The sequence below is a fragment of the Ctenopharyngodon idella genome, chromosome 20 (assembly GCF_019924925.1).
Source record: "Ctenopharyngodon idella isolate HZGC_01 chromosome 20, HZGC01, whole genome shotgun sequence".
Lineage (NCBI taxonomy): Eukaryota > Metazoa > Chordata > Actinopteri > Cypriniformes > Xenocyprididae > Ctenopharyngodon > Ctenopharyngodon idella.
In genome coordinates this window covers 26957722-26982648 of record NC_067239.1, presented here as the reverse complement: position 1 = coordinate 26982648, position 24927 = coordinate 26957722, and the positions used below count along the sequence as shown (strand labels likewise).

Below are 24927 nucleotides of genomic sequence, written 5' to 3'. Positions count from 1 at the left end.
CAATATTACTGTTTTTACTCACATAAATGCAGCCTTGGTTAGACTTTTTTTTTTTCAAAAACATTAAAAGCTTACTGACCCCAAACTTTTAATATAGTAATAACTTATAATAATCCAAAGCGGCAAAACAGCTGAGTTGCTAGCATGCTACTGAAAATGTAGTTTATGTTAGTTTAATATTAAATACTCCACAACACCGAAGCTTCCATCTGAGATGGGACGGTAATGGAGCCAACAAAATGTCTCATAGCACGTTGTGCTTGTCATAGTCAGAGCAAAAACATTTAACATAGAGATGTAATTTATTGGTTTGTTTTATTGCTTGACATGCTCTGTTAGGACATTGTGTATAAGTGGAAATGTGGACTCAAAGAGCGTTTCATTTTTCTGAAGAAGCAGACTGCTCACGTTCTTAAGCTGAATTTTTTTATTGTCTGATAAAGGAGTTGTGAGACAATTTTTCATCCTCCAATGTGCCAAGAAAGCAAAAAAAAACCTTATTGAAATAGTTGTAAGAGTCTGAATGCTTGCCAGATGGAAACGCTTGCTGATATTTAATTGGCAGTTTTCCCCTTACTCTCCTCCAGGGCTGTAATTATTGATGATTCAAGGTTTGTGCAAGCCGTCAGACAGATTACAGGCGCTCCGTTTTCAAGCCCGGCGCTTAACTTGGAGTCCCTTAAATATTGAAACGTTTCATTGATTTCCTTTTTGCTATAACATTTTCTTTCATGTTTGATGCCATTTAGAGTTTATGGTACCATATTTTATGATCATGGCTTATTGGTTAGCCAGGCATGTTTCAGGATAGCTAGACATGAACTGAAGAACAGCAAAACCTGGTTTATACTGGCATGGAGCAAGTTTAAAGGGATAGTTCATTCAAAAATTTAAGTTCATATTCTCACCCTCATATTGTTCGAAACCTGTACGACTTTCTTTCATCTGTGGAACACAAAAAATATATATTTTAAAGAACTGTTTTCGTCTATACAGTGGGGTCCAAAACAACATTGGAGTGATTTTAAACTGAAACCAGTGTTACTTGTAGTATCATTAATATACTGTTATAGTTTTTAATATTTTGAATTAGATTTTATTTTTGTATTTTCTGCTTTCATTTTCATTTTAGTTAAATCTTAGTTTTTGTCTTTTTTTTTTTTTTTTTTTTGTCTATATAGTTTAAGTTTTAGTTATTTTAATACTTAAACTTAAACTTTAATACTTAAAACGATATTTCAGCTGGTGGCCAACGCAACATTTCTCATTTTCTTACTTTATTTTATTTTAGTTAATGTTTATTTCAAATAATGCATTTTTTCACAAATATTTTTTTAGATTTTAGATTTAGTTAACAATAATAACCCCGACTAAAACTAGTACAAATTGTTTTCTGAATTTGAAATAAAATAAAATAAAAATATTATGAAAAACTAATGAAAATTGTTGAAATGAGAAATGTTGCCTTGTAAACTAGCTGAAATAAATGTTTGTTGAAAGTTGAAGTACTAAAATTTCTAAAACTGAAAAAAATAAAGCTATATAAAAATATTAAAGAAAACTAATAGAAATGACAAAAGCACATACAATTTCTAAAAACTAAAATTAAAATGCCCACTAAAATTGTATATTATTAATACTAAAATAACACCGCCAGTAAACACTGAGGCATTTTTAGGATAACCATTAGTACTAACTATTTCTCTCTTCTTTTTCTGAAGCCGAATACCAGCAGCCGCTCATGCTCGGCACGGACACTGTCTCTCGAAAAGGCTCGACGTTCAGGCCCATGGACACCGAGGCCAAAGACAAGGACAACGAGGCTACTTCTCACTACGACCACCTGCAGACGGGCATCCAGTACGCTTTGCCACTGACCAATCAGGAGCCAGAGTACGCCACGCCCATCATCGAGCGCCACGCCTTCCGCAAAGATCCCTTCCTCCCTGATCCCAGCTACAGCGTCCCAGGGGTGGTACTAAACAAAAGCCCATCATTTCGAGCAGTAGAGGGCAGTAACTGCAGGAAAGTGATCGGAGGACTGTCTGGGGGCTACCAGACACCCCAGATCAAAATAGACAGGGGGAATTACCCAGAGGACATCTACGACAGCCCTAAAATCGCGAAGCCCGTCGTGAAGAACGGGAGTTGCTTGGCGTACCAGAAACCCCAGATTAAGTCGCCGGTGCAGGAGTGCTATTCCACTCCGAGAGACTGTGTCAGACTGCCCTTCTCTGGACTCAGACCGGACCCGGAGGGCAGTAGGTCCGACCCAGAGGGCAGCAGCTCAGAGGGAAGCTGAGAAAAACCATACTGTGATGTTCCAGATTTACCTGACTCAACAAAATCACCTCCAGACTCTTCTTAACTTATTTGTGTATGAGGGACTCCTTGTTTTTGTATTTCTGCAGTTGTAAAGGACAGCGGAGGCCGTGATCAGTTTGTGTAATTTAACGTTTTTTGTATATATGAGATACTTTGTCTTGATGAATCAAGATTTTTTTTTTTAAATGATCCTGTTTGTGCCAGTTTTATTTTCAATCAAATGCAATATGCAGAGATTTGCAGGGATAACTGCGATGATGCATTTGTTCCCTACTCGGACACAAACTGTGAATGTGAGCCAGATTTTCATGTATTTTACAATGTGACCACCATCTCAACTTTCTCTGAGCATCCTTAAAGGGTTTGTTCATCCAAAAATGAAAATTCTGTCATTAATTACTCACCCTCATGTCGCTTCAAACCTGTAAGACCTTCGTTCATTTTCGGAACACAAATTAAGATATTTTTGATGAAATTTGAGAGCTCTTTTGACTCCTCCATAGACAGAATTTATTACTACTTTCTAGGTCCAGAAAAGTAGTAAAGACATCGTTAAAGTCGTTGTGACTACAGTGGTTCAACCTTAATGTTATGAAGCGACGAGAATACTTTTTGTGTACAAAAACAAAACAAAAATGATTTCAACAAATTCGTCTCTTCCCTATCGTTCTCCTACGCTGTTGACGTTCAAAATCCTGACTCATTATTGGCCGGCTCCTGCGTCAGCATCACATGCATGCGTCGTGCTGCTCACGTGAGCAGCATCGGCCAATACCGAGTCGGCGTTCTGACGTAGAACCTGGAAGCACTGAACGTAAACGGTGTAGGAGAATGGCAGGGGAGAGGCGAATTTGTTGAATAAAGTAGTTATTTTTGTTTTGTTTTTGCACACAAAAAGTATTCTCGTCACTTCATAAAATTAAGATTGAACCACTGCAGTCACGTGGACTATTTTAACAATGTCTTTACTACTTTTCTGGACCTTGAAAATGGTAATTAAATTGCTGTTTATGGAGGAGTCAGAGAGCTCTCGAGTTTTATCAAAAATATCTTAATTTGTGTTCCAAAGATTAAGGAAGTTCTTATGGGTGTGGAACGACATGAGGGTGAGTAATTAATGACAGAATTTTCATTTTTGGGTGAACTTTATCCATTTTCAATCAGCTTTGTATTATGACAATGTCGGTAATACATGTAAATGAACAATGTGTGCTCTTTCGCCATGTGTCCTGCACCATGATATCCCTGTTTATTTGTCAGCAAAAGACATTTTTTACATTATCTGGTGGACTTTTTGCGACAAACTAACGGGAACATCTGGATGCAGGTAACTTGCTGAAAGAGTATACATAGTACAGTATATGTAAATGAACAACCAACATTGTAACAATAGAGCTGTTTGAAAATTGACAAAGGTCTACAGGCAGAAAACAACATATTACAGCAAGAGGATCAGAAGTTCTCCTGGTGCAAGTAGGAGATCTTTGGGAACCTTGTGGCTGGAGTAACGCAAGTTCCTGGGCAGTTACTTTGATCCTTCTCATAAAAGTTGAACTTAAGGCTCTGAACTCTCTCTCTACATCAATCAAAACACATGAAATAAGGTGAAAATATCTATCTACGCAATCTAAAATGGAAGCAAGCTGTGTGTCGATGCAACAAAATTAGCCTGTTCCCATAATGCAAGCGAAATGATGATCTGAAAGTGATCTGATTTTGACATGCTGCTCATATCCAATGTATAGTGGGTGTAAGGGTTGTTAGATTCAGCCATTTTGGATGATTTTTCATCTCATTCTGCTGTATGCAACTGCATTGTTGAATCTCAAAAGTTCTGATCTTTGCTGAATATTGATGTTGATTTTGTTGTTTTGGATGCCCCTTGTTCCATATGCAAATTGAGCAATAACAGACTAAAATTTCTTATCTGATGCTGTTTTTATTTGGATTGTCTATAGGAGTATAAAGTATGTGTGTACAGTTTTGAAATGTATATTTAGTTAAAAAGCAAAATGAGATGTTACTTTGTGCTGTCAATGATTTAGTTCACCCAAAAACTGTTTATTCATTCTCATTTCATTCCAAACCCATATGAATTTTTCTTCTGTGGAGCACATGAGGAGAAATGATCAAGAATGTATTTCCATAGTCATTTTTGAAGCTTCAACATTTCTCCTTTGTGTTCCACAGAAGAGATAAAAGTCTAGTTTGTAGTAAATGATGATGGTATTTTCATTTTTGGGTGAACTCTCCTTTTAAGCATCCAGAAGATCTGGGAGTTGCTGCTGTTTAAAGGACAATCCTTGTTAAAGATTACTGACAGGTCTTAATTTCTGTGAAATGTTTTGGGGGATGTGCTCGATGGTTAATGTTTGATATGCCATGCTGGTGTGTTGAAGTGCTGTGCCACTGAGAATCTCAGTGCTGTGTTTGTGCTTGTCTAAACCCTGATTAAAAGCACCAGCAGTTCAGCCTATCCTGCGATGGCCTCTTGCTTTAAAATATGTGAACGTCTTTTAATCAGCAGGATCATCTAAGTATTTGGTGAAAGCAGGATGTCACACAAGAGGTGTCCCAGTGGGAGAGTGATCAGGAATGTAACTGGGGGGTGTTAGTTATGGGGCAGCAGTTTATGGTGACCCTGTTGTTTAAATCTACCATTCAGGCGCCCTGTATCACATTTCCCACCCAAAGTGTGTAACAATCTCTGGCCTGACCGACTATGTTAACAGGAGTCTTCATCTATTCGATTCTGGTAGATTTCGGGTAGAAAGAGCAGCATTTTAATTGGTTAAGTTTGGTAACAGCAATTTAATAACTAGCAGACATTGTTAGCTACATTATAAAATGCTATTCATCTGTATGATTACTTAAGTGTTATCAAATAGTAGTCATAAACTTAAAAAGCTTTGTGTTTTGTATGAATGTGTGTGTGGGAGGTCTTTTGTGGGAAGCGGAACTTTGTGTGGGCTGATAGTTCACGCCAGGGTGCGTAATCCTTTAACGCCTGCACGTTAAAACCCTGCTAGGTTATTATGAATATGAATAAGGTCGATATCACGTTGCTTTATTACCTTGCCGAAGCGCCCAGTCATATGTTAACATTAATGAGGTGAGCCTTCGTTAAAAGCAGAACTGTTGAAAGAGAGATTTGCGACAACCTTTGATCTCGCAGCCACGCGGTCACGTGGTTCATTTATACACGAGTGAGACATTTGCCTTAAGCCTGACATGAAATAATAGTATGATTTTTTTTTTAAAAAGGAACATTTATTGAACCTTTAGAGAAATTCTAAAGAAAAAAAAGAAAGAAATTTCATATGTTTTTGTTGAGAATCATTTGATATATCAAAATTTTATGGCTCATGTAGTGTGATGTAGGAGAATCTGAAGCTCATACTCGGAGGAAACAGCAAAAATATGCAATTTGGTGCAGTTGTTGGTAAGTTAATGAGATCTTCATTACAGAGGACTTACATAAAATGCCACAGATATACATAGTTGTCAATATCTCCCAGTATTACGTCTTATAAAAGTTTTATCAAAACATAATGCAAATGAACACGATGATTGAGAGATGTAGGCTACTAATAAACGTTCCTCAAAAGCTTGATGTATCATATTTGATCAATTTTAATTTGATTTTCTAAAAATGATGTATAGATAATCAAGTAAACCAAAGTTGCTTCAGTCTAGTAAGTGTTCATCTTAAAATATTACTAACAATATAAAAGTTATTACTTACGTTTACTTAAAGGGTTAGTTCACCCAAAAATAAAAATTCTGTCATTTATTACTCACGCTCATGCCGTTCCACACCCGTAAGACCTTCGTTGATCTTCGGAACACGCTGATTCATTACGCTCCGAAGCTTCCTGAAGCAGTGTTTTAAAATCGGTCATCACTAAATAAGTCGTTTTTTTTTTTTTTTTTTTTTGGGCGCACCAAAAATATTCTCGTCGCTTTATAATATTAATTTTGAACCACTGTACTCACATGAACTGATTTAAATATGTTTTTAGTACCTTTATGGATCTTGAGAGAGGAAATGTCATTGCTCCCTATGCAGGCCTCACTGAGACATCGGATTTAATCAAAAATATCTTAATTTGTGTTCCGAAGATCAACGAAGGTCTTACTGGTGTAAAACGGCACGAGGATGAGTAATTAATGACAGAATTTTCATTTTGGGGTGAACTAACCCTTTAATAAAAATCAGTAAAGATTCCACAGTAAAAAGACACATATACTACAAGCTGAAGGGAGGCGTTTTTACAGTTATACTAAAAGGACTTTTACTTGCTAAAAAGTATAAAACGTAAATCAGACGACAAAAGGCATGTAGTAGATTGTGTTTTTTAAGTTTTGCATATCAAACGTTATACTGTGAATTTGTACTGTCAAGCCGTACTGCCCCCTCATGTTTAAATTAGGTACTGCAACTCAATTGTAATAAAGCCCTGTTATCAACACCTCAACAAAACACAATGCTCTGGGCAAATAAATTTAAGTTTATTGAAACATTTCATGTCATACATTAACTACATGTGGAACATTTATCCCAATCTCCTGTGTTTCTGAAGCACATTTCCTATGACACTGGAAAAACAGAAAAATAAATCACAAACCAGAAGGGCTAAAAAAAAAAAGAGGGGAAATGTTCCTCCAGGTTAAAGATGCATCTGTACTCTTCCATGCACTGGCAGTGTGGGAAGCACTTGGTTCCTGCGGACACGCATCATCTCCCAGATGAACTAATCGGTAACAAGAAAATAAAGGTAACATGAGTCCACTGAACCAGCCTACTTTCTGATAAAAGACCATACGGCGCTGATTGTCCTGACTGCCCTCATCTTCATAACATACAAACACCTGTGATGATTACAGTGGGGTGATAAATACCAGACTAAGTGTGTGATAAGCAAATACCTTATGAATATTTAATATTTATCACTCAAGCTATGCTAAAAACTAGCCTTGACCATCTAACCACCTTGTTAAAGGGACAGTTCACCCAAAAATGAAATTTCTGTCAACATTTACTTAAACTCATACAGGTTTGGAACAACTTGAGGGACTTTCTTCTGTTGAACACAAAAGAAAATATTTTGAAGAAAGTTGGTAACCAGACAGTTGATGGTAGCCATTAGTATTTTTTTTTTCCTACTATGGAAGTCAATGACTACCATCAACTGTCTGGTTACCAACATTCTTCAAATGGTTTGGAACATCATGAGGGTGAGTAATGTCATTTTTGGGTGATCTATCCCTTTAAAGCTGTTTTTTTCTTCTTCTTTCAGCAGGGTAAAGCATGAGTTTAGGGAAAGTTTTATTGGTATGTAGCCCATGTTTCAGTTAAATATAATATAATCAGTGTACAGACATTTAGACTGGAGCATTAGATGGCTGAAGCTGAAGATGCTATTGAGATAACGGCACGAGAGAAAAGTGATATGTTAAATAACTTAAAGGTAGGAAAGCAACACTGATGATTATAGGAACCTCTTCTAGTGATCTACACAGTAAAGATCTTACAATTCACAGATTTGAGGCACTACAGCCAACTCTAAGACTGAATAGGGCAAGATAGTTGTCCGTGATCTCTGTACCCTTTTATGTTTTGCACAGAATATAAAGATTGGCTTGGATTAAATAACGCTATGCTACATCGCTGTGTAAAAATTTAAGTACACTTCTCTAACCAGATAATATCAGTATCTTTCCTAAAGACACAGTTAATACAGTAGGTTCAATGGCACTATCAGCTCTAGTTAGAGATTGTTCAGCAAAGATGCTCCAAAATACTTCTGCAGATCGGCATCTCATAAAAAAAACCTGTTAAGAAATATCCGGGTCATATTTCACTCTAAAATAAAAAGAAAATAAGATAGGTAATTATTTTTTAAGTAAAGAAGTTGTTTGATTTTAGAGCCATTAATATTTATTGTTATAATTTTGCATATATATATATATATATATATATATATATATATATATATATATATATATTATATATATATATATATATATATATATATTTATATATTTATTTTATATATATTAGCATGTTACAAATTAGCATGTTTAATTTAGGACCATTAATTATTATTGGAATTATTTTACATTGTGACATTATTTTTATGAGAAATAAGCACATTCAGAAATAAATAAAGACTATTATAAAATAAAGAATATTAAAATGTTTGCATCAATATATATATATATATGCACATATATATACTGTGTATATATAAATATATACACACACACATATATATATACACACTGTGTGTGTTTGTGTATATATATATATATATATATATATATTATTTTTCCCTTCTTCTTTTGGGGTAAAATATGACCCGGATATCTCTTCTACGAAACTGAAAATGGCACATTCAAACTGTTATGTGTGGAAAGCACAGAAATGTAATCTAATCACATGTGGATGCGCACTGTTATTTCGACTCCCTGTGTTGTTTCTCTTCCGTCATCTACTGACCACCCTGTGCACAAAACAGGAAGTGACATTATCCTGTTTGCCTTTGCTTTAGGCTCACACTAGGCTAAAACCGAGAGGTTAAAAACGATGTTTTATATGAACGTACACTTTGAGCAAACAGTAACTCATTGCTATATCCATCTACTTCAGTACGAGAGAAGAAGTGTGAATCGATAAAGTACATCTGAGCTCAGATTCAGCTCACCTATGGAGGGTCATTAAATGCACGGTGAGGTTACACAAAAGAGGAAGTCAAGAATCAAAACTCTTATACCATATAATTCCATCCAATCACTTTAGTCATCTATGCAGATCGTCATTTTGTCCCCTCAAGTGTTTCTTTACAACTATAAACCAAGATGGTGACGTATATTTGCAAACAATCCTTTGTGGCCACTGAGTAACATTATGTCCTCTTCTCTCAGTGTTTCTCAGTGGTTCATCCATCTCCAGTGGACGTTGAAGCAGTCTGTTCTCCATACGGCATAAAACGAATAATCTCGTATGTTACATATTATACATGTGCAGTCTTAATCTCTTTCTGCTCTCCGTCTCTGCGCTTGACGCTCCTCTCTCATCTTCAGGATCATTCTCGTAGGCTGGAGATCTAAGAGGAGCTCTCTGCAGACTCTGCTGTCTTGGAGGTCTTGTCGTCTGAAGGGCTTTCGCTGGACAAGCCGGTATCTCCATTCTCTGTTCTGTTGTTCGCTAAGTGCTTCCCTACAGCTGTACGGAGAAAGAAAATGGATGGCCAGTTTAGATAAAATGCACAATTTTCTTTAAACCATTAACTAAACCTTTGGTTTTAATGATTAACTGCTGTGTAGACTGTAACAATATGATTACATACACTACTGTTCAAAAATAATTTATTGAGAAAAATTCATTACTTTTATTCAGCAAAGATGCTTTAAATTGATCAAAAGTGACAGTAAAGACATTTATAATCTTACAAAAGATTTTTATTTCAAATAAATACTGTTCTTTTGAACTTTCTATTCATCAAAGAATCTTGGAAATCTTTTAAAAGAATCCCAAATCAGTATATTAGAATGATTTCTGAAGGATCATGTGACACTGAAGACTGAAGAAGTAATGATGCTGAAAATTCAGATTTGCCATCACAGGAATAAACTGTAAAATTTTTAAATATACAAAATAAATACAAAATGATACCAAATAAAATCAGCTACAATATGACTGATTTTACTGTATTTTTGCTCAAATAAATGCAGCCTTGGTGAGAATAAGAGACTTTTAAAAACATTATTAAATCTCACCAACCCCAACAGTAGTGTATATTTTTTTATATAATAATTTGATATAATTTTTCCCCTATACAATAATACTTTTACAGTATTTATTAATCTATGTTAATATTAACATATGCTAATACATTTTAATGTTTCAAGTTGTATTTTAAATTACCTTTATTATTATAGCATTATTTATTTATTCATATTCATTACTTATTGTCTTATCAGCATCAAAGATAAAAATATTTAAAAATATAAAAAATAATACAATTTTAATATATTATGAATAAACATGAACTGACAATAAACAATAGTATAAGTTGAGATAGGACAAAAGTATACTAATAAATTGACAGATTAATAAAAGCTTAATACTATATTATTTTAGCATTATTTATTTATTCATTTACTTTTAATTGCCTTATCAGCATCAAAGATTAAAAACAATTATGAAAAAATATTAATGTATTACAAACAAACATGAATAATTGACAATGAATAATAGTATATTTATAAATTTACATTGTTTAATAAATGCTGTAGAAAATTATTTTCAGTTTTGGGTCATTTGCCAGGCAGAAAATCAATTAATTCAATGGACTTGCCTTGTAGAGAGGCGGGGTCAGCAGTGCCATTGTTGTGATTGGCTCCCGATCCCTCTTCCAGCTCATCCAGGTACAGACGGTAGCGGTGTCCGCTGTCATCTTCATACTCCACGTTCTCGTCATCAGAGTCCACTTCTGGAGCCACATAAACCACTTCAAACTCGATTTCCCCCCTCTGCAGAGAAAAAACCCCAACTGCGTTAATGTCTGGAAGTGTGGGTGTCTGTATGCATGTTTCTTATGTGAGGTAAATATAACCTTTGATTGCTCACACAAACCTTTCATATGACTTCAGAAGACTTGAGTCATATAAATGGTGCATTTTTGTTGTTACTTTAGAGCTTGACACACTATGTCCTTACTTCCTTTCATTAAATTAAAAAGAGTGGCCACCTTTTGTGTTCAACAGAAAAAAAAAAAGTCAAATGTGTTTGGAACAACATGAGGGTGAGAAAATTATGATAGAATTTTCATTTTTGGGTGAACTATCCCTTTAAAGCAGTACGTTCTCTTCAAATCCGTCATAATTACACCTCACAAGCCCAATTAAAGAGCATCTTAACCTTTGGGAGGTTCTCTGCAGGTGTGAGGATGGGATTGAAACATGGTTCTAATAATAAGTTATAGGTCACATGCTAAGCCTGATCTGACAGCCCCCCTCGTCGAGCTGAAAACTGAACCGAAAGAGAGTCTGTGTGCGCGTCTCACCTGCTGTGAGAGGATGGTGACGGCCTCTTTGTGCTTTGCATCTCTCAGGTTGATGTTGTTGACGGCTAAGATGGCATCTCCCACATGCAGTCCTCCGCAGCGCTCGGCAGGCTGGGTGGGGTGGATTTCGGAGATGAGGATGGGAACTCCGTGCTCTTTCCCACCCTGTATTAATTCCACGAATGCAAACATTAAATCAGACTTTGATTTTGGAACAAACACTGAATAAAATCATGCCTAGTTCACAATCATAAAAAAATGAATGGAGCAGCCTACATATTAAAGCAAATGTTGAACTCACAGTAATAGAGATGCCAAGTCCTTCATGATCTTCTTTGGCCAGAACCACTTTGCGTATAGGGCCGACTCCTTGAGTCTTCTTCAGAGAATCTGTGTCCTGGAGAGGTAAATGTATAGAGGACACACTCAAGAGTGAATCACATGAAAATGGCCATAGTTTATAGTTTTTTTTTTTGCATTGTGACGCTATTTTCATATTCTTAGTAGTCAGTAGTACTACGGAAAAAAATATGCCACTAAGAATATGAAAATAATAAGTCTATGAAATAAGATAAATTACCTGTATGCGGAGGGAAAAAAAAAAAAAAAAAAAAAAAAAAAAAAAATATATATATATATATATATATATATATAGTGTATTTAATATTTAAAATTTAGTTCATTTAAATAATTTTAAAGACTAATAATTACGTCAATATTAATATTTAAATACGAAAAAACTTAATTTTATATTTACTATATTTCAAAAATATTTTATTTAAATATATTAGTACACATATATACTATAATATACAAATATACTATAATATATTGCATTATATAATATAATATATACTTTTAAAGACTGCAGTTTAATTCAATATTAATATTTAAATATTTAAAAAAAAAAAATTTAAATTGCAAATTTGTAAAGTAAAAATTTATATGTACGGGGGCAGAATGATTGCCATTTCTTGAATGTCACAGTGCTAAAGAATAAAAATAAATCTGCTTAAAACAGGCTTAATTTTTTAAATAAAAATTATATTTATTATTTTAAAAAATAAAAATAAATCTAAGAATGAGTAAATAAATAAAAATATAAGAATTTAATTTCAATATATGAAATTACATTTTCAACTTCTGATTTTGATTTTGGGTTGAAATACACTACAGGCACATTATTCTCTTGACTGTTCAAAGTTTACTCTGATCTAACTAGTTCACCTTCTGTATGCAATATTGGCAAATTAACTCAGTGTGCTGTCTTACATGCCCAACAGGTGATGGCAAGGGCTTCTTGGGATCATTGCGCCCCCTGCAGGCTCGGATCACTGTTTTGTGGCGGTGCAGGTGAATCTCTGCTTCAAGCTGGTTCCACAGTTTGTCATGAGCTGGTCCTTTCATGTCTCGACCGAGCAATTGGATCTGCTGCACCCTAAATAAAAAGAGCATTCCTGTTACCAACCACTACAGCTCTTTGTATGCAAGAAATCGCCACATGAAACCCAGACAGTGGTCAATCAGAACAGAAGAACAATGCTGTCTCTTACCTCCCAGCCAGCTCCTTGTCCAAGTACTTGGCTGCCAGTCTGGCACCATACACCTCAGCCTGTAGTACCGCAATGTGCCTGCGGAGGGCCTCGTTCTCTTTCTTCAGCAACTTCACCTCTGCCTCCAACTTGGCCTCCTTCACTTTTTCTTTCTTACTGGCCTCCAGTTCCTTCTCCTGTGAAATGCAATCAAACAAAGACAAGAGGTGAGCAGCTGAGCGCCAAAAATCTGTGGTGTGCTGGAGGTCTGACCATGTATGCATACTGAGGTAAGTCTTCCCAGCAGAGTAACATCAAATCACTGTCATTAACAGCTCTTCCAAGGTGCTGCCCAAGAGGACAAGAAGCAGAAGACCTACGTCACCACAATGACCGCAAACATCACAACAGTGCAAATGACATAGGTGAGGTGAGATCACCAGACAAACACTTTAGTTAAAGGAATAGTTCCCACATAAATGAAAATTATCCCATAATTTACTCACCCTCAAGCCCATCCGAGGTGTATATGACTTTCTTCTTTCAGCCGAACACAATCAGAGTTATATTAAATAATATCCTAGCTCTTCCCGGCTTTGTAATGTCATTGAATAGGCCGTTATAGTTTATAAAGTTTTAAATATGGATATTTTTCTTACAAAATCCCATCGCTTCACATCAGAAGGTATTTATTAACCCCCTGGAGTCATATGGATTACTTTTATGAAGGATAGATGCACTTTTTGGAAACTCAGACACTATTCAATGCCATTACAAAGCTGGGAAGAGCCAGGATATTATTTAATATAACTTGTTTGTGATTGTTTTCGGCTGAAAGAAGAAAGTCATATACACCTAGGATGGCTTGAGGGTGAGTGAATTATGAGATAGTTTACATTTTTGGGTGAACTATTCCTTTAAACATACCACTAAATGTGTGCACATACTATAGACTCAGAATTGTAACAAATGTAGATAGTTATTACAAGTTTGCCAATAGTGTGACATGAATCCAGCCAATCAGGAAAGCTAATAGAATGTGACTTGCATATGATGGCACCTCTTCATTTGTTACAACCCCTGGACTAAAAGAGAAACATCTAGCAGTAGCTATGCACCTATACTGAAGTTTATGGCTGATAATTATCAGCTTGAACCAATAACAAAAGGTGAGGTCACATTAGTGTTAATTTGGTGAAATTTTGCGGGTGAAAAAGGTCCATTGTTAATGTTGAAGCGCTGCATGAAGCACAACTCACACAGAAGTCACTTTCAAACCAAATTTGTTGGTGATGAATTCGCATGACCAACTTAAACAAGGGAAATCCGCGAAGGGAACATTTTCGCCCTCATATCCCGGTTGTGTGGATTCCTATTTAAATGACTGGATATCACCTGCAAAATTTTGCCCAACACTGGTAAATGACCACACCTTAAAAGTTTGATGTGGCCGATACCAATTATTTTATTTTTTCATTGTAACCCTATCAGTCGATCAAAATAATTAACTAATAGGGCTGCACGATTAATCAAATTGCAAAGGCTATGATTTAATAAAATAATTATTCAGAGTGAAGAGCGACATTGTGTTCTTACACCTGAGCAGCTCATTATCTATCGGTGTTTCAGCATTTTAGAGCGGTTCAGTTTGCAGTAAATGCTGCTCCACACAAACTGCATCGGTGCGTCAATTTACTTCACGACCATTAAAAAAAGTATATGGGTGGTATGAATGAAGTTCGTATGTATAGTACTTTTCGCCTACTGTTTTTCGAATACTATGACTTCGCTTTTAGACACACACTCGCAAACTTCCTTAAGCACTTCCCACAACTACCAGGGAATCCCTGCCGCCATTTTGAAGTGCGTTCCACTTCGTGAACTGGATGAGTGAAGTTTATATGGAAAGACCCTCGACCCCTTGATTTTGATCGAGGGAGCGAGTCTACTTCATATGTACACTTCAGGCAGCTCCATATACCAAAATGCAACACGATTGTGACGTCACCGCAGATCGCGTTTAATTTACCCCCACCAAAAACAACTCTATGATATATTCATTATTTTTTAAACATTTAAAACAACCTAAACACACCTATATACATATAGAATGCTGCATTAAACAATTTCGTAATGGAAAAAATGTAAATAATAAATCAACTCCATAGTGGATTCCATGTGATCAAGGGCTTAGGATATTCCAATTCAGCCCATTGCAAGGGTTCCGCCAGTAGTGGGCACTCGTGCAACATAAGCAATGACGTACATCCGAGTCAACGAGACTGAGGGAAGTTAGCGAGTGAAGGGCATAAAAAAAATGAACTGGAACGCAGCCTATGTATTCGAACATACTACTCTGTTGGCATACTGTTTTCGCATAATATCTATTAGGGAAGTATTCGATTTCAGATGCAGCGCATCTCTGAATCTGCTCTGAGTTTGGGTTGGTTAATTTGCTTTAACATGAATTTGGGAACGGAACATACACAAACCATCTATCTAAACTTGGGAAGCATTTATCAACAAAAGAGAAGCTCCCTGTGGTTTCGGTCAAAATAAACATTCGATGGTTTAACATTTAAAAATGAAAAAAAAAAAATAAAGACAGCCATAAATATTAGTATAGTTCTTTTACAGTTGTGATGTAAAATAAACTAAATTATTATTTATTTATTTTTAATTTTACTATTGTAATATTTCTTCTTTTGATCTTTTTTAGTAATTTTTATTTAGTACTATTAATATTGATATATAAATCACAAAAATTTGGCCAAATTGTACAGCAAACCTGGAATTTTTTTAATCGGAATTTTTATCAGAAAAATTACATTTACATTTTTTCCACAAATCGTGCAGCCCTAGCCCAAACACAGTGTAACATGCATAGGACTTATGTCCGCAATACAAAAAATGTCTTAAGAAACCATACTATAATACATTATCCATTAAAACTTTTGGCTGTAATTCTACTAGTTCTCAGTGAATAATGTATCGGCCTCCAATATACTGTGCACCTCTAGCAATCTACTAGTACACAAAAGCCGCATTTACATTACATGGTTCAAGTGACCCAATTCCGTTTTTTTCCTCCCTTGACCCACGAATGTGTAAGCAGGAAAAAAGTACATGGATTCTGATATTCTCAGATCGGTTTCAGCCTCATTAATATGTGGAAATAAATCTGATATGAATCGGATAAGTGCATTTGCGTCTGCCATGTAAGCAGACAGATCGGATATTCCCGTCAATGCGAGTCGTGCGTCATTGAAAAAGCAACGGTGGTGAATGGCGTCAACTCAGGTGCACACCAATCGTGATCCACATGACTCTTTTCAATGCCCAGGCTGCAACAAGGGTTCTCCTCTTTTTTCTCCATCTTAAGAGACCAATGTTTTGCTGATCTTTAAAGATGGTATGGAAGCAAAAGCTTGTATTATCATTTCGTCTGCGTCCATTGCAAATCGCACCGTTTTTCGGACTAAGCTTTTCTGGGTCAGTACGTCTACCTTGGGTTGTTTTGCCAAGTGTATAGTGTAAATGCAGATACTGGATATGGGTCACTTTTAAAAGAAGATAAGGTAAGCTGGATATAGTCAACAAATCGGAATTGGGCATCAAGACCTGCAGTGTAAATGCAGCCAAAGAGAACATAGTTCTTCATTAGGGATGGTTGAAACAGAAAGCAGAAGCATCAACAGGCAAAAAGAGTGGAGTTAGATGGGACACACACAGACTCGAAACAATGCAAAACTTACCTTGTCCTCCACTGAGGGAACAGGCTTAACATTGAGGAGAAAAACAGAGGGTCAAAAGTTAGAGATGCAGGGTTAAACAGGAAGGCCGGTTATAGAAGCTTCATCATTCATCCTTACATCAGCAGGGTTAAATCAGGAAGACACAAAGCAGAGTGCCAACCCAACCAGAGCCTGTTAGTGTTCATTACAGCTGATCATATAAAGATACTGCAATTACACCATCAAATGTCACAGCTACAAATGTATGAGGACACGTGCTAATTAGTGGACTCGGCTATTCCAGTCACTCCCGTAAAGCCATGTAATCTCTACAGACATACAAGTCGTTTTCTCAGATTTCTGCCTTCGGCTACTCTAAGTGATGCTACTGTGAAGTGAAAAAGTCTGGGAACAATGACAGGTCAGCTACAGAAGCTCACAGAACAGGACAGACAAGTGCTGAAGCGTGAAGTGCACAAACACTGTCTGCAGCTTCAACACTCACTGTCCACTTACAAACTGCCATCGAAAGCTTGACGTAGAAGGTTTATAAAATAGTGATTTTTTAATGTAATGGTATCAGTCCAAATTGGATATATATTTTATTCAGCAAGGATGCATTAAATTGATCAAAAGTGACAGTAAAATACCGTTACAAACAATTCTATTTTAAAATAAATGCTGTTCTTTTGACCTTTTTGTTCATCAAGGAACCCTGAAAAAATGTATCACGGTTTCCGTGATAAATATATATTTATGAATATTTAATTGTGCAGTTTTCCATCACATAACACTCTTTTTAAAGTAATTAAATAACACTGTTAAAGGGTTAGTTCACCCAAAAATGGAAATTCTGTCATTTACTCACCCTCATGTCGTTCCACACCCGTAAGACCTTCATTCAACTTCGGAACACAAATTAAGATATTTTTGATAAAATCCGATGGCTCCGTGAGGCCTGCATTGCCAGCAAGACAATTAACACATTTTCAAATGCCCAGAAAGCTACTAAAGACATATTTAAAACAGTTCATGTGACTACAGTGGTTCAACCTTAATGTTATGAAGCGTCGAGAATACTTTTTGTGCGGCAAAAAAAACAAAATAACGACTTTATTCAACAATATCTTTATTCAACAATGTCACCTGATTTCAGTAAACGAGGCTTCGTTACGTCATAAGTGTTTCGAAATTTCAATGGTTCATGTGACTTTGGCAGTTTGATGCACACTCTGAACCACTGATTCGAAACAAAAGATTCGTAAAGCTTCGAAGCTTCATGCAGCAGTGTTTTGAAATCGCCCATCACTAGATATTGTTGAATAAAGTCCTTATTTAATTTTTTTGGCACACAAAAAGTATTCTCGTTGCTTCATAACATTAAGGTTGAACCACTGTAGTCACATGAACTGTTTTAAATATGTCTTTAGTAGCTTTCTGGGCATCTGAAAGTGTTAATTTTCTTGCTGGCAATGGAGGCCTCACTGAGTCATCGGATTTTATCAAAAATATCTTAATTTGTGTTCCAAAGATGAACAAAGGTCTTACAGGTGTGGAGCGACATGATGGTGAGTAATTAATGACAGAATTTTCATTTTTGGGTGAACTGACCCTTTAAGTGTAATCTTTAGAAAATCTCAAAATGAATATCAGTTCTTTCATTCAGTTAGGGTTAGTTTTTAGCGATTCATTTTTCATTTATTTAAATAAAATATTAACGAATATATCAACTCTTGGTCATAACATGTAAATACCTATCATCTTATTTGCTATTTGCATACTGTGTAGCTTGGAAATATGCATAATCATCTAGGCACCACAGTTCCAATGAATGGAAAACTAAACCTACAGCACACATTCGTAGTCTGTGGTTTGTTTGCCAAATGCTTTGACAACAGTTCTGTACACAAAATAGGCTGCAGTTTCGTCTAATAGTAGTTTTTTGAGACGGGTCTGGAAGAACTCGACTGGCCTGTTCTTAACCCCACTCAACTAGTTACTCTTAATCACCAAACATCACTGCTAGGCTCCACTGACACCCCAATGGAAGCTAATTCCTCCATCAGTCAGTGTCACATCAAATGAAACACCTTCCCAAAAGAGTGGAGGCCATTATAATAGTTCCAATTCCACGTTAATGCCCATAGTTTTGGAATGAGATGTTCAGTGATCAGGTGTCCACATACTTTTGTGAACATCCAGGTGGCCTTAAAGGGATAGCTCACCCAAAAATGAAAATTCTCTCATCATTTACTCAACCTCAAGTTGTTCCAAACCTGTATGAATTTAAATTTTCTGCTGAACACAAAAGAAGATATGTTGAAGAATATGGGTAACCAAACAGTTTATGGGCTTCCATAGTATGGAAAAAAATAGTCAATGGAGCCCATCAACTGTTTGGTTACTGACCTTCTTCAAAATATCTTCTTTTGTGTTCAGCAGAAGGAAGAAATTCATACAGGCTCGGAACAACTTGAGGGTATTTTTATTTTTGGGTGAACTGTCCCTTAAATGCTAACATTAAATCTAGGTGTTCTACAGGGCACTTTTTTAGTAACTCATCTGGATATAAAACCCAGTCAGTTCTGCTATATTTGTAGTAACGTGAAGCTGTGCCCACCATCCTGTCCTTGATAGAGTCCGAGTCGACTGCCTGGCCGCCTTTGGCTTGGAGTTTGAGCTGCATGGCGTGGAGTTGCAGAAGCTGTTCGTGAACATCCTTCTCCACCACGACCTTCTCTGCCTGGACATCTGTCAGCTCCGACCGCAAGTCCACCAGCTGAGCCTAAAACGCACACACACACACACACACATAGAGTATTATTAATTTGCCATCCAAAATCATGAATCATGCTGAGACTCAAATACTGTCTGTATTGCACCATACTTCCCAGAACAGCAAAAACAACATGAAGACGAAGACAAATGTTTATCCTAACAGAATCTAATTCAAAAGAAAACTGACAATTTAAAATTATGCTACCAAATTTTGTTGCTTTTTGAAGGGCCAACAGTGGCCTAACAATTAGTGCATGTCTTTCTGCACATTAAGCCATGTTGCCAATGTGAACGACTAGTTCAAACCCAGCTTGCAACAGCTTATAGCTGTCATTTTAAAAAAAGAGGATGGATTGCATATATCCATAATGAAATTTCTTTAACTCATGAGGAATTACACATCACATTCATGCATATGCATTCACTACATAGCAAGTTAATTGAGGCTTTGTATAGGATGTTACAGTTCTGAATGATAAAAAATAACTACTTGAAATCCAATCTGTCTGGATTTTATTTGAAAAATTGGATTTTAAATGTGTATTAATGTCGTTTGGATTGGGTTTCCTGTTCAAACCACAAAATAACTAAATGCATCTGAGTCAGATATGCTAAACAATCTATACAAAGACCACGTGACATTTTGTTCATCCTAGGTTCATCCAAAACATAAACAAGCATTTTTTCCCCAAAATGGTTAATTAATTTATCTTCCTCTTCCACTTCCCTTCAGAACAGCATATTCTCATCCGACACACTCATTAACAACCACAGCCGCAATGAATAATGTGATCCTGTCCCCCATCTGAAGGCACCGCCATTAGAAAGCAGCTCAATCCTCCAGCATTTCAGCCTCTTAAGTAGTGAAGCTGCGTCAAGTACAAAAATAAAAGTCCTCTCGAAGAAAATCCACTCATTTATTTATGCGCCCAGCTGCCGCTGGATAGCCAGTGTTAGCTGAGGGACTCTCATATTTAGCAGTAACGCATCAGAGAAGGTTCATTTATTTTATTGTTCTCAAAACAAGAGCAGCGAGAGTGAAGAATCTGAACACAATAGCTCTTCGAAATACTTCAGATTCCCACCACTGCCCATTCCAATCTATAAGTGAAAAGTAAGTCTATATTCTCTGTAACAACATTTCTACTGGCAAAACTAAATATCTTCACTTGAATTAAAAATTTAACTGAATCTGACTCGAAACTAAGGCACCAAAAGAGTTTGGTGTTTGTGATGCAGCATAGAGGAAAAAAAGGGTGTTCGGTAAAGATATTTGGGTGGGTCCTTTGGAAAATGACATCACAGGAGTAGTAGCATGAAATCAAAATGGACCCTATTTACTGAATTCTGAACATTTCTAAATGCATGTTATTGATCTTATTGTGAACAATTCATCCATGTATATATATATATATATATATATATATTTTTTTTTTTTTTTTTTTTTGACCTCATAATTTTTAATCAAATTGTCATAACTTGATCTTCCGGTGAGACTTCTCTTTGGTGACAGTCTTTCCAGACATTTTCAGAAAGATTTCTGCTGTGCAAACTTTCTAATAGCTAATGCACAGAAAACTTATTAAAGCACTGCCAGCCCGCCACAAAAAATAAATCATAATTCAAATGACAAAAAAATATTTTAAATAAATTAAAACTGGATGACTAGTCAACCATTATGACCCAAAACATGACATTTCCAGGAAGATTTTAGCTGTGCAAACTTTCTAGTAGCTAATTCACAGCATTGTAATTGAAACACAGCCACTAAAACAACAACAAATTTAAGAAAAATCGTAATCAATTGGATGACTAGTCGACCATAGTGACCCATCGCTATTAAACATCCTGTTTCATTCAGCAATGCATCACATTACGCAAGTGAAATGGGTTAAGAATGCAATTTCAAGTTGAGAATGCAGTTTCATGAGTCATAATGTTGGTGTATTAACTATCAAAAATTTACTACAGTATTAAGGTCCGTTCAAACCAAGGACGATAACTGTAAAGATAACGATAAAGATATTGTTCTAAAAATAGCTTTAAATAAAAGAAATAAGCAGATAAGCTTTAAATAAAAGAATAGCAGAGTTCACACCACAACTATAATGATAACAGCACAGAGAAAAGATATCAGAATATTTTTTCCAGCTGATGAATGATTAAAAACAATGACAGCCAATCAAAATCCACTAGACTTTAAAGAGCTCAAGCATTTAAAGCAGCAGATGATAAAACTGCAGCACACACTTAGAATAAACTGAACGATATAGTGTGTTGGTGTGGATGCCTTATAGTTATCGTTCTTGATGTAATTGGGCCTTTACTATGTTTTCTTTTTGGACACCAATGCTGAGGGTTTTGGATAAGTACCATGTATGTTAATACCATGGTATTCTTTGCAGTGCTTTGAAGTACCTTACCATTTAAAAGAATACCATCTGAGGGGGACTAATCTCTAATAATCTGGAAGATTAATCGATTGAAAAAATAATCGTTAGTTCCAGCCCTAATACCATAGAATGATACCATCACTTTGCCATATAGTCTCACCACAATTTTTTTTTAAGGACAGGAAGCTGTAATCTTCACTCACTGTCACATCCAACTCTCCTCTTGTACAGCAGGGAGTTTTTATCAAGCTGTGTGTTAATCTGCTCTGCACTGCTGCGCCGGTGAAGACGTGGGTGTATGTGCAACCTCTTCACCTGCTAAACTACCTTTCTGAAAGAAATTCAGTCTCCCACACAAATACCAGTGAGTCACTACTTTTAAGCACATGTTGTTTTGAATTTTATATTCTGCTTTTAAAATTGGACTGTGAGCTTTGATAAAGAGCCATTAAAAGATTTGAAAAGTGGTGGGAAAAGCAGATTACACAATCTGGTCTACTGAGAAGCCTGAAACTGTCAACACACAGACAGGACAAGAATTATCTAGATTAGGGGTGGGCGTGGGGGCGATATATGGGTAGACACGATTAACAAGTAGAAATTTGAAGATGTGAAAGATTTTGGACTATTGTCTCTATCGCAGTTACACATGATAGCTTACCATTATCAAAACAAGTGATTTTAAACCGTTGAGATATAATAAGCAGCGAAACTCATTTCGCTATATGCGAGCGCTGTCAGTCTGAGAGACGCACGCCTCAAGTTGCTCCAAGCCTGTATGAGTTTCTTTCTTCTGTTGAACACAAAAGAAGATATTCTGACGAATGTTGGTAACCAGACAGTTGACGGTAGCCATACTTCCATAGTATTTTTTTCCTACTATGGAAGTCAAATGGCTACCGTCAACTGTCTGGTTACCAACATTCTTCAAAATATCTTCTTTTGTGAAAAAGCATGTGTAACAGTATATTGGATCTGTACTTTAGCTCTTAAAGTGACAGCAGCCTAATAAACCTGCTGCTGTCTGTCATTAATGTTAATCAAACTACAAAAGAGAGAAAATCTCTCACTGTTCTTGACTGAATCACTTTTGTAACTTTAATGGGCATAAATGTATATTTAATTTACATGGCGATGACAGTTTGTTTTACAAAATTGATTACTTTATACAATTTACATAGTATTTCTTATTTCTAAGTTTTTTCAGATAGGTATATTTCATTTGTGTCTTTGTTCTATTGTAGTCTGTTATCCTATTGCTTGTAATTAGTTCCTTTGTTCTTATTTAATCACGGACTGTTTACTTGTCTTCAATAAGCTTAAAAGTTTTTTTTACTTAGTTAGGCTAGTATTAATTGTTTGTGATATTGACAAGAATTATGAAATTTCAATGGTATCAACAATTTTGATATCATAAAAACCTTGTTTAAAGCAAAAATAACTATATTGTGATATCGTTATCGTGAAATAAAATTACTCATATTATGAAATAAGATTTTGGTTATATCGCCCACGCCTAGACTGTGTAACAGAAAAATCACAGGTCAGCAGAGCTCAACATTAACAATACTTATTAAAAACATGAGATGGCACATAAGTGCATGTTATGCTGCAGTTAATGTTGAGGTATCTTTAATGTGATGCAATGCAGTCAATGTCTGGCAGTGAGCTAAGCAGGTTAAACAGGTTTTTATATCCCATCCAGTTTTGTGGCTACACAAGCATGGTTTTCACCATATGCAAAGCATTTTTGGTAATAAATAAATCTGCTACCAAACTGGCAGCTTTTTATATTTGTTTTGCAGTTGACATCCAAAATACAGCCATCTGTGTGCACACACAGAGCCTAGAGACAAAATACATTAAGAAATGACAATGAATGGATATGTGCATTCATTTTACCTCTTAGAAAAATCATCATTCTCAGTGCATATGGTTTTTGACAATACATAGAAACTAATTTGCTAGATTTTACCTATTCAACTTTAAAACGTTCACTCTAAATATGTACAAGATGTTTTGTATGTTTGCCTCTGCTCATGTCCATCATGACATCTTGCTTTGCGTCAGGGTCTTGATCACCCTGTCAGGCTGTCAGGTTTATTGTGCATTAACTTGTGTGTATGTATATATATATATATATATATATACACACACACACACACACACACACACTACGGTATTGTGAATGCTATGCCATGGTATTTACATGGTTTTTGTTAGTGTAGATTGGTGGTAGTTTGAAATCCTTCTGAAATATGTAGCTACAATTTTAGAGAACTCTCATAATTATATTCTAGATCTAATTTTTGTGAAGTAAAATAAAAACCAGGTATTAAAGTCTTACAGTCATAATGTATAAATTATCTATTCCAAATCCAAAATGAAGTCATAGTTAGTGAGTCCTAAACACTCAATTGAAACATTCAAAACAGAATACATACAGTGAGTTCTATGTCAGCCAATAAAAGAACAACAACTTTGCCTACAATAATTTAAAAGATAATATTCATCTCTTTTCCTCACCTCTAGTTTATGGTTGAGCTGGAAGATGGTTTGGGCTTTATGACACAGCTGAGCAAAACATGAGCTGAGACTGGTCATCTTCTGACGGCCCTCATATGTGATATCAGCCTGATCCGGGTCGATCTCTCCCAGTAACAGATCCACATCCACAAACGCCTTGTCAAACTCCTTCTCCAGCACCTCCAGCCATCGGAACATAGACATGCCGGAGCCGGGAGCCGAAGCCGGGCCAGGGGAGAGGGCCGAGCCCGGAGATCCAGCACCGCCAGCGGACGCAGACATATTCAACACGGATACAAGAAGAACACACAGATAATTTGAATTTAGTCCTTTACTCGGCGCGATACGTTGGCCGTTTGAGTTATATTAATAACAGACTTCTGAACTGAGAAACAGTGAGAGTGATGTTTTGTTGAGGTGTTTCCCGTGCTCTCATCTGACCAGGAAATCCGAGATCGAACAAGTCAACAACGTGGATCGATTAGTCTGGTCTGCCACACGATGAGGTCCGTCAATGAGGAAAGCAGTCGATAGACGAGCGAATCGATCTGCATGGAGTATTTGCTTC

At 36.1% G+C, this 24927-nt stretch overlaps 2 protein-coding genes and 1 long non-coding RNA gene across 5 annotated transcripts in view; 2 read left to right on the top strand and 1 right to left on the bottom strand.

Annotated features, from left to right (window-relative positions):
* The window catches only part of dcbld1 (discoidin, CUB and LCCL domain containing 1), a 35343-nt gene extending 30542 nt beyond the window's left edge, over positions 1–4801 (top strand). Inside the window, exon 15 of the mRNA XM_051875493.1 lies at positions 1722–4801. Coding sequence (XP_051731453.1) covers positions 1722–2302 — 581 coding nt within the window. The 3' untranslated portion in view covers positions 2303–4801. The remainder of the gene's footprint in view (positions 1–1721) is intronic.
* A 2015-nt stretch (positions 4802–6816) lies between these two features.
* Positions 6817–24829, bottom strand: gopc (golgi-associated PDZ and coiled-coil motif containing). 2 transcript variants are annotated; one of them, XM_051874071.1, is made up of 9 exons: positions 24360–24829; positions 19283–19447; positions 16684–16707; positions 12950–13125; positions 12669–12834; positions 11698–11793; positions 11397–11561; positions 10689–10863; positions 6817–9553 (listed from the first exon to the last, which is right to left on the bottom strand). In XM_051874071.1, the coding sequence occupies exons 1-9, from the start codon at positions 24639–24641 to the stop codon at positions 9435–9437; spliced, it is 1368 nt and encodes a 455-aa protein (XP_051730031.1). In that variant the 5' UTR covers positions 24642–24829; the 3' UTR covers positions 6817–9434. The 2 variants fall into 2 exon arrangements, with proteins under 2 accessions (XP_051730031.1, XP_051730032.1); XM_051874072.1 differs by lacking the exon at positions 16684–16707 and having other exon boundaries at positions 24360–24828.
* On the top strand, positions 13008–24513 carry LOC127501840 (uncharacterized). 2 transcript variants are annotated; one of them, XR_007926732.1, is made up of 4 exons: positions 13008–13155; positions 13264–13353; positions 22065–22197; positions 24366–24513. It is a non-coding gene; the product is annotated as an uncharacterized LOC127501840 (long non-coding RNA). The 2 variants fall into 2 exon arrangements; XR_007926731.1 differs by having other exon boundaries at positions 13132–13353.
* Positions 24830–24927: the final 98 nt, after the last annotated feature.